The 10,432-nt window shown below is 38.4% G+C and overlaps 2 protein-coding genes across 2 annotated transcripts; one reads left to right on the top strand and one right to left on the bottom strand.

Moving 5' to 3' along the window:
- Window positions 1–84: 84 nt before the first annotated feature.
- Window positions 85–9,848, top strand: LOC137387197 (esterase YbfF-like). Its single transcript, XM_068073529.1, has 7 exons — window positions 85–265; window positions 4,930–5,002; window positions 5,111–5,261; window positions 5,351–5,524; window positions 6,737–6,913; window positions 8,742–8,932; window positions 9,192–9,848. Exons 2-7 carry the CDS (start codon window positions 4,935–4,937, stop codon window positions 9,346–9,348), a joined length of 918 nt encoding a protein of 305 aa, XP_067929630.1. The 5' UTR covers window positions 85–265; window positions 4,930–4,934; the 3' UTR covers window positions 9,349–9,848.
- On the bottom strand, window positions 2,575–3,321 carry LOC137387975 (serine/threonine-protein kinase fray2-like). The gene has a single exon (XM_068074492.1). The coding sequence runs from the start codon at window positions 3,319–3,321 to the stop codon at window positions 2,575–2,577; it is 747 nt and encodes a 248-aa protein (XP_067930593.1).
- Window positions 9,849–10,432: the final 584 nt, after the last annotated feature.

Genomic DNA, 10,432 nt, shown 5'->3' with positions numbered 1-10,432 from the left:
GCCGTAAAATTTGATGGCTATGACCTAACTACACGTGACTTTCCAGTTGTAGCGGCTCCAGCATAATGCTTAATATACGTTTTAACATTTTTGTGTGTTTTAAACTCAGTTTTTGCACGACTGAGTTTTGTTTATAGCATTACACATAGTTAAATGAGCGCCAAAACACTAAAAGTCAAGTACATTCATGATTGACTAAAACTAAATCGATAGGCGGACTGTTGCATAGCCGCTAGCTTTCAAAAGTAAACAAAACCACAAAAAGGTGTGCAATTATTTTCAGATGCTATACTAGTTTTCTTATACTAAATAGCTAAATGCTAATCAAATTAACTTGGTTTTTTTTAGATATGAAGTATATTTAATCGTTTTCATTCTAAGATGAATATAATATACACAATCTAATCTAATATACACAATATGCTGAAGATTATCAAAGGTGGTGTTGTATAAATCGATGTACTCACATGTACTGATGTGAAGATGAGGAAGCCTCCGTCTTTCGTTACACTGCCTTATATCCTCTCCTATACTGCCTTAAACTAGCTTATCTGCTAGCTTTACCCACTAGCTTTATCCTGCTTTATGCACTCACCGTAATTACCAAGACCACCTGTACTGCCTTGAGCTCAGACACCAATATAGCCTGAGCCTAACAAATCCCATAATACAACATGCCCTTTCTTTTTTTCTTTTTGTTTTGGGCTACTCCATCACTACCAACAAGCAGACATAGTAACTTACCTTACTTGTGTTGCTCGTTACCTGACTCCATTAGGGCAGTCTCCATAGGCTATGCCTCTGGCTTGTCTGACCCTGTGCCACCATCTAAAGTACTCTTCTCGCTACTGCCAGCTCCATTGCCAGTCTGCACTGGCTTTTCCATAACCATGACCTCCGCCGCTACCAATACTTATACTGTGACCACTGTCACTACCAACACTACTTCCACCAACATCTCCAACACTACTTCCACCAACCCTGACTAGCCCGGAGTCTTTTGGTTGGGTCAGTAATGACTCCTCAACCTCATCTCCGTCTCTTCCGTCTTTACCTCGCTCTCCCCAGTAAGAGGCAGGCTCGACAGGCTTCCTGTGGGAGGTCTCCACCTGGGCCGTAACCGGCTGCACAGGGGATGGCACCACAGAGCTGGGAGTTGGCATAGGCCCAGACCTATCTAGCTCGACCTCACCTGCAACCAGTGCAGGTCTGCTACCAGCAATTCTGCTCTGAACCTCGGCTAACTCCTGCACCACTACCCTGAATGCCTTGACATTTTCCAACTCCATGACTGCTGCCTCCCGTTTGGCTTTCAGCTTAGCCAATTTCTCCTTCGACTTCCTCCGCACCTCCATTTCCTCTCTTTCAATCTCTGCTACCTTTTTCTTATGACCTTCTCTGTCTAACATTCCATTGCTGGATAATTCGGCTAAAAAAGAGCAAACCTTTTCCATTACAGACACTGGTTCAGCTACTTTCTCAACTCCTTCCCTTACCTCATCGTGACTGTGTTCTCTATCATACCCCATAGACACTTGCACCTCTCTGGTGCCTTACGCTGTCCCCCGTTGACAACCAATTTCTACGCATTCGCTACTCTTCACTCCCTTGATTTGATTTGATTTGATTTTTATTGCGTAATAATAACATGACAATATGAGTAAAAAATACACAGAGTAGCAATAGGACATGCCAGATAGCCAGAGGCTAGAGTCAAGGCAGCCCCAGCAAGCAGTAGGAAAAGAAACAGAATCAGCGATAAGCGCACACTCCGGAGCACCAGAGTCAGGGAGGACAGTCCCAGGACGCCCACAGGCGCTCTACCAACTTCGCCTTCAGCTGACCCGAAGCAGAGCCCGCACAATCACTCAAAAATTTATTATATAATTTCATTGCACTAAAAAATATCGATCTCTGTCCCTTAGAAGACAAACACTTTTTCAACTTTAATTGATTTTTACTTTTTAAACGGGTATCTTGACAATGATCTATCATAAAATCTTGCTACTCTTCCATGGGGAAAGAATTTGTTAAAAACATTAGCTTGGTTTTACAAGTCCTTGGTTTTACAAGTCCACCAATCTTGACCTGTGTGACCTTTCTTAACTTTGCTCTCTCTCTGTCAGACTTATTTTTCAGGTTTTGCAACTCGACATCATCTGAAACATAACTTGACCCAGCAATAATCGTTCTCGACGAAAACGGCTTAACTGGCGTAATACTTCTACACTCCTTAACAGGCTCAAACTTACTTTTGCATACTGCGTTTACAACAGCAAATAGTTTTAGCAGCTTCAACTCAGTTATGCCCAAAAAGTTTGTTCTCAATCCTTTCACCACATGAACTTCAGCATCCATATGCCTGTCTTTACTTTCCAAATGAACTATTACACTTCCAACCACTTTTAACTCACTACCATCAGCAGTTTCTAAAACTGTCGACGGTTTCTTTAACCATAGGTTCAACTTATTGGCTGTTGCCTCGGTTAATATTGACACCTCAGCCCCAGTATCAAACGTAAACTCTACATTTACTCCATTAACTTCTAAATACTGCACAATTCCCTGGCCTAGTCATTGATCTTCACCATATTTATCTCTATAACCAGAGGATCTAACACTTCTGCCCTTACTATTATCCCGGTACCCCTCATCATACCGGCTCGTCTCACGCCTCTCCTTATACTTCTCCCCTTCAAACCTATCCATACTGTTGTCTCTGTACCTACTCAATTTGTCTCTCATCTCACGGGGGCTTTCTCGGCCCCTGTACCTCTCCCTACTACTATCCCTGATACCATATCGCTCATAGCTAGTATCCCGACTACCTCCTGGCCTCCTGCTGCTACCTCGTCTGTCATAACCTACATCTCCCTTATCCCTACAATAACGGGATACATGTCCTCGCCCTCCACAAGAAAAACATTTAATGGAGGGACAACTCCTCATCTCATGGCCACTACGTCTGCACTTATAGCATACTCTATCTTCACTGCCTTTTCTACTATTTGCTCTATATCTAGAGACATGCCTCTCCCTGCTATCGTCTCTACACTTTCTACTGTCCTTGTTATACTCTCGGCCTCTTGTCCCATATCTACTAGTATCATGCTCCTCACTACCATAATACCCTCTACTACTCCTAGGGCTACCCCTAGGGGAAGATCTACCTGCTGAATCATAACTTCTATCTCTATCATTACTTCTGTACTGCACTCGGCTATCAAACTCTGATACCTTTGCTACTTCTCTCTTAACCTCACTCTTTAAATCGGTACTTATACCCTCACTTCTCAAAAATCTATCAGAGATGTTGGCCATTTCACGAGCCCTCAATGCCTCCTGCAATAACGCCCAAGTAAGATTGGCATTCTTCATTAAATCTCTGCTTACTTCTCTATCTCTCAACCCGTTAACCGCCACAATAAGGGCAAACCTGACCCTATCATTATTGTTAGTCACCTCTGCATATCTGCTCAAACTCTCTACCCGTTGTAAATATTCTCTATCACTTTCCCCAAGTGCCTGCCTAGCCGTAAGGAACTTATGCCCCTTTACGAACATACTCTCTTGTCTACCATAATAATCCTGCAAAACCTCCACTGCCCCTTCATAAGTAGAATTTACGCCATCTACGTCAAACCTTGCACCCCTCAATACTTCTCTACTACTGTGCCCAATAGCTCTCAATAGTGGCACTAACCTACCTCTACCTCTCATAGTAGGGCGTCTATCGCCACCTTCACCTTCGTAACCTCTTCTCTCAACAGCACTCTCAATACATAAATTCATCTCCTCTATGAATCTCTCCCACGACCCATCACCATGCTCTCCAAACACCAGCTTCGGAAACCCACTCTCCATCTCTACCCGACACAATATATCTCTCGCCACCAATTCACTCTACCCCACTCGTATGAAATTAGTGTAATTCCCACCTCCGAATACGTAATAAATATTTACACCTCAACAACACCGCTACTTCACCGCTACAACACCTCACAACACCACCCTAACTCACGTCACCTCGCCTGCACGCCCGTGAAAGGGCCTATTCAACCGTTTAAACTTACCCCGCAACCAGAAAAATTATCGCTAACGTTAACACGCAAAGAAAAAAAAAATTAGAATTTTGTCAACTGCGCCATGTTGTATAAATCGATGTACTCACATGTACTGATGTGAAGATGAGGAAGCCTCCGTCTTTCGTTACACTGCCTTATATCCTCCCCTATACTGCCTTACACTAGCTTATCTACTAGCTTTACCCACTAGCTTTATCCTGCTTTATGCACTCACCGTAATTACCAAGACCACCTGTACTGCCTTGAGCTCAGACACCAATATAGCCTGAGCCTAACAAATCCCATAATACAACAGGTAGTGCTACATTATTTGCTTGTAAAAGCTGAAAACATTTCTGAAAATGTTTGAGTTTGTGTGACAGCTTATAATTTAACTAATTATGTATTTACAACGAAAGATACGATAGAATTTTTATGGTAAATGATGGAGGCAGTTTTACTTTTGATTCACAGTTTGGATACGGTTTTACTTTTACATTCATAGTGGTAGCTAAAGGAAAAGAATAGTGTGTTACCTGCATATGCAAGAAATGATTAGTGAATGGGATGACTTTGAGGTATAACTGTAATGAGCTGAAACAGCGCTGGCATAGAGATGGAACCTTATAGTTCTATCTGGTCTTGTAGAGAGACAACAATTTCACAAGCCCTACAATTATATTTCTATTACCTAGTCTAGAACTGCTAACCACCAGTTAGTCATTAGTTGTTGATTGCTAAACAATGATTCAAGTGGCAAAACGAATCCCTAAGTATGCCAAAACTACAAGATGGAAACAGTTTTATATGTAAAACAGTTCGCTTTCAGCTCATATTGAAAAACATTCATCACAACATGTTGCAGTGCAAATGAATCGACTCAACATATCTGGACGAATCATTTTGTTGCAGTCAAGGCTTACGCATTCTGCACGATTGTAAGTAAGATTTCTGTCAGTTGTGTATTTAACGTTATCTTACTAACCAGTGCTAAAGATGCGATTGTTGTAGTCGTTGCTGAAAATGTGACCCTGTTATTGTTGTAGGTCCACTGTGAAGCTTGCCTATACAGACTACCAGCCTGTCACCAAAAATTATGACAGAAATTCTTCTTTTCTCATACTGCATGGCCTGTTTGGTTCAAAGAACAATTGGCAGATACTTGGTAGAAAACTGGCAGACAGGTTAAATACTCAGGTGGTTTATTGTAAAATCTATGAATTGTCTTCTTTCTGCATTGATCTTCTCTAATTTATGTTGCAATTATTTTGCTAATGCCTTGAAAGGTGGTAGCAATAGATGTGAGGAACCATGGAGACAGTCCACACTCTTCCCAAATGACTTATTCTCTAATGGCTGATGATGTAATTACCTTAATGGACTCATTGAATCTCAAGAAGTGCCATCTGCTTGGCCATAGTATGGGGGGAAGGGTCGCTATGAACCTTGCCTTAAAGATGGTAAGCTTTGCTCATTTAATTCGAGTGATACCTCTATGTTTTTCAGTAATATTCTCATGCTAGTCTGTAGTGCAACCATCATGTGAACATAGAGTAGAATCAAAGCATCATATCGAACTATATTAACTTGTACAGCCAAACCTCGACACACAGAGGTTAATCCGCTCTATTATTTGCTTTACGCTCTGAGACCATCAAGGTTGGAGCAATTTCTTTTTATAAAACTGCATTGTATTTTAGTTAATGTATTCGAGAAATTTAAAAAAAAGATTAAAGGGTGACTTGCCACAAAATTCACATTACAGTTATTTGGTATCAAAAGGTTCACTATGTCTTACTCTGTTGTGTTGTAGGTGCAAAATATGTGGAAATGTGATTACAAGCTTTTAAAAGCTAAAAAACGAACATTTAATCGCAGCCATCACGAAAACACCGTAGGTTGGAATCTCTTCATTTTGATGGCGTACTCAACTCGACGTGGTTATTGTTTTGACACGTGATGTTATCATGTGAATTGAAAGGCCAATAAAAGGCTCAATATAATATATATGTAGGCCTCTATATTTTAAACTACGTTTAAAACCTAAATTATAGGTAAAACTAAATTAATTGATCTATTCTCTTGAGAAGTGATTCTAGAATGTGGACCACCATAAAATTAATTTTTAAATTAAAGTGTTTGCATAGATGTGTATGTGCAACTACCACTTGGCTTTGCCTAACGTATTTCAGAAACCAGGCCTTGGCGCTGTACATGAGTCCTTCGGGTTTTTTTGTAGAATGTATAAAACCTCAACATTATTATTTTGAGGTTTAAATGGTTCTACAGCTACACACAAGCAAGCTTATACAGGTAGAAATTAAACGTATGGACGATAAACCAAATAAACATTTGAGGCGTAACTTAATTTTACTCGCTGTAGTTGTAGTTTAAATCTATTTAATTTATGTTATTTGTCATTTTATCATTGTTTTACTTGCAAAACTTTTTTGAGAAATTTCTAACGCCATATGTTCCAAATAACTGTATATTTCAGACAAATATTTGCTCAAACTTCACGCCGTATGTCATACCTAAATCTGCAGAGGTGATCCAGAGTTGAAGCTTAATTGTATACAATTACGTGTATGGGTATTCTCACTGCCTATGATTTACCTGTAGTTTATGTAGCCCGTCATACAATGAAGTTCACAATGTTTGTTACTATTTAGCCTGACCGCCTAAACTCACTTATCATCGAGGATGTACTGCCTGATCAAGGTCCATTTTCTTCCGAGTTTTTCATTAGATGCATGGAAGCTATGCTAAAGCTGGATATGAACATGGGTGGTGATGGACTTGCCCATTTTAGACAGAAGGCTATGAAAACTTTAGAAAAAGATATACCAGTAAGTATTGCTACTTCACTGTTTGTTCAGCCGAAATATGAATGACAGGAGCAGAGAAGAAAAGAACTGATTTATATTGCTAGCAATTACATTAGAATAGTATCTACACTAAATTGGCTAAACAACTGTGTTATTTGTTTTAGGCATGCATGGTTAGCCTGTATTGTTACTGACCCATTGCCAGAACACTTCTTGCTGCATATTAATGCTATTGATGATATTGATAAAACATACACATATATATATAGCCAACCTTAAGACAGAGAGTTTAGGTATTATTTTAATGTCACTGCTAGTAATATATCAGCCTTGTTCATCCCAGACTGATAGTAGCAGTGACATTACAAAGGGTTAATGTTAACACAGGCTCAACCATGCACTCCTATAGTTTTCATCATAATGCTTTGTACGGAAACACCGTTTTGAAATACGTATTTTGGTTGCATATTGATCAATTCATTTTTTAATATTTTTTTTCAATTTTTATTAATCATGAAAAATAATTATCACATTGCCAGCCATCACTATTTCTAGTAACTTTTTGAAACTTAAACCTTTGCATGTTGTTAGTGGAATCAGCCACTGACATACAAGTTAAAAGCATTGTGATCAATTGTTGTGCCTAATGTTGCTCCCATCTGAACGTAGATAGAACTCGGTGGTATTAAACATCAGCTTGTGTAGTCGGGTCTTCATCAACTAGATTTATGTTAGTCCTTTGAATACATTGAATGCTTTATTTTGAATTGTCCAAAATCATTTAAGATGCCTGCTTGAAATCTAGGGAACTCTTTGGCTGGCAGTGAAATGGCAATTAAATGCAATCTCCATTAATGACAGCATATTTTGCTACACAAAGCTAGGTGATGCTTTATCATGGCAATGGGTAGCACATTCGGAAATTATGCATAGTGCTCTAATAGTGCAGTAGTGATAGCTGATTTAAAAATAAATGTCAATTTTTACTTAACAAGTGAGAGTTGTCTTGTTAGATCATGACATGAGAGGACAATTTCAAGCTTCAGGTGATTATAGCGATGAAATTAATAATTCTTATTCACACCATAGTTGCTACACGCAAGATTTATGCATTATGCCAGTAAAGTTTATATTCTACCTTCTGTCTCAATAATGTTATGTTCCCCCTACTGAGCAGGTAATTGCTTGATTTTCTATCGCTAATGTATTCTCTCTCTATTGTTGTGTGGCATTCTTATTTGGAATATCTGTAGTACTATGTAGATTTGAAACCTTGCTGCTCTCTGTGTGTCTTCTGCGAACAATCAATAAATTCATGTGTTATTTTGTGCTCCATGACATGACGGCGGCAAGGTAAAACAACCCTGATATTGTTTAAGTAATTAGAAGCCCAGAGATAAACATGCTTACTTCTCTTAAACATACGAGTGTAAAAAATTGGTTTAATTTCGTCTGCTTCCCTACTTTTTTCAGTAGCCTTGAAAAAGTTGACTTTATCATACATCTGTTGTTCAAGGGAGGGATGAAAAATTTTGTCATATGTTGGATAAATAAATTGCATGGAAAAATGAGTTTTCACGTCATTTAGGCCATGATGGTCAGGTGATTATTGTAAGGGCGTTCATAGTTGGAGAATTTCTATTTTTGCTGTACATTACTTATATACAAGCATTATTTGGTGAGTTATTCAACTTCATAGTATTTTTAGCTGTTAATATTCTTTTGATGACATTCATGAATCTCTTAAAATTTGTTTGTTTATAGACGGTGTAAAATAAAAGCAATTATTTTCAATAGTTTGTTGGGAATAAAATATTATGCGAAATAATAAAACAAGTATGAATTTCAGGATATAAAGATTAGAGCATTCTTAATACAAAACCTCACCAAAATGGATGATGATAAGATGGCTAGATGGAGGTGTAACGTCAAAGCTATACAAGACAACTGGCCAGAAATTATGAAAGGAACTTTGCCCTATTCTACACAGTTCAAACATCCAACATGTTTTATAGGTGGTGCCAAATCGCCATACCTGCGGTAAGACTGTTGTGTCATTTCGCTCATTAAGTCAGGACTTTGAAATATTTAAAAGGCTAAAACACAAGGTCAGCATGTCAATTTATAAACACCTATTTTAGATTTTGCTACGAATTTATGGAGTTGTGCTTTCATTATTTGAGAGAACAACTCCATAAGGCACATTTGCAACCTACAATTTTCTTTCTGGCATATTGCGCCACTTGTCACCTAGTGCTTGGATACACTAATGTTTTTTACATTCGGTTTAATTATGTAGAGAGGGATCTTACACCGAGGAGAACAAAAAGGTCATACTTAAATATTTTCCGCAAGCCGAGTGTCATGTGGTGCCAGCCGCAGGACATTGGGTACATTCAGAGCAACCAGATGCCTTCTTGGAAAGAGTATGTACCTTTCTTAGAACCATGCTATGATGCTGACCAGCAGCAGGTGTGTGCAAGTCTTCCCTGCATACTAGATGAACGAAAGACTGGCTGTGACAGATTTCAAAATAAATGAGGATTAGAGCCTGTGGTCTACAAATCTCATGCATTCGATCATCAATACAACTGCCCATGACATCTGTTAGACTTTGCTGTGGTCATTACAATGTAATTATTTGGAAGAACATTTCAAGGAGAAACATGGAATTTCTATTACTGCTCAGTTCTTGAACCTTCAGTTGATGTCTGACACTCCAGTCTTTAGTCACTCTATATCATTTGTTATATTACATATAGAGTTCACAGTTCATCATTTTTATATGACATAAATTATTGACAGAATATTTTGATAATCGAATATTATGCTAATATATATTAAAAAATTTTCTCAGAGAACATTAATCAAGAGTGAAATTATCAGTTACAATCGATTAGCCACTTCCAAAATAATAACCCGCATGTTACCTCTAAAGGAACACAAGTTTTATAAACAAGATGTTTGTACAAAATGAAAGTCAATGATCTGTCATAGTTAGCATTTTTGTTCTGTTCGGTATAATTATCGTGATTCCAACAGTAGCTTTTTACTTTAACTTGGCGATTTTACAATCAATCTTCAAAGAAAATAGTGAAAGTTTTGTATCGAACATATGTTAAATTCCTCTCTCTGTTCTTATGTTTTGATCTTTCTTCTTTAAACTAATAGTCACATCCATGAGATATTTGTTAGCATTATGAGACTGGTAGGGGTCACTGATGAAACACGATAACCAACAGATCAAGTAATAGGTAGAAAGGCTGTGTAACTTCAGTTAGATGGAAATTGAGAAGGGGTCAGAAGGGTGACTGAGATGAAAATGAAAGGGTTGTATGTCTCAGTAAGGTGTATCTGCTGTGAGTGTAAGGAAGAGTAAATATAAATGAATGTTTTGAATGGAATGCAGTAAAACAAGAGGTTGTGGTTAATTATTAGTGAAAGACATTGTCGAAGGTTAGCTAGGTTGGGTTTGCGAAACATACATTAGTTGCGGCTTTGAATAATAGTCTGTGCAAATGAATTGAGATAGTCTTGTCT

The sequence above is a fragment of the Watersipora subatra genome, chromosome 2, assembly GCF_963576615.1.
Source record: "Watersipora subatra chromosome 2, tzWatSuba1.1, whole genome shotgun sequence".
Classification (NCBI taxonomy): Eukaryota; Metazoa; Bryozoa; class Gymnolaemata; order Cheilostomatida; family Watersiporidae; genus Watersipora; species Watersipora subatra.
Note: the sequence above shows the minus strand (reverse complement) of the source record. Positions and strands in the feature narration are given on the sequence as shown.

Bases quoted from the DNA above. Each gene is read 5' to 3' on its own strand.
- LOC137387975 (XM_068074492.1), bottom strand. From the start codon at position 3,321: ATGGCCAACATCTCTGATAGATTTTTGAGAAGTGAGGGTATAAGTACC.
- LOC137387197 (XM_068073529.1), top strand. From the start codon at position 4,935: ATGAATCGACTCAACATATCTGGACGAATCATTTTGTTGCAGTCAAGG. The intron at 5,262-5,350 runs GTGGTTTATTGT...ATGCCTTGAAAG, and splicing joins CAGACAGGTTAAATACTCAG to GTGGTAGCAATAGATGTGAG. The intron at 8,933-9,191 runs GTAAGACTGTTG...TTAATTATGTAG, and splicing joins GCCAAATCGCCATACCTGCG to AGAGGGATCTTACACCGAGG.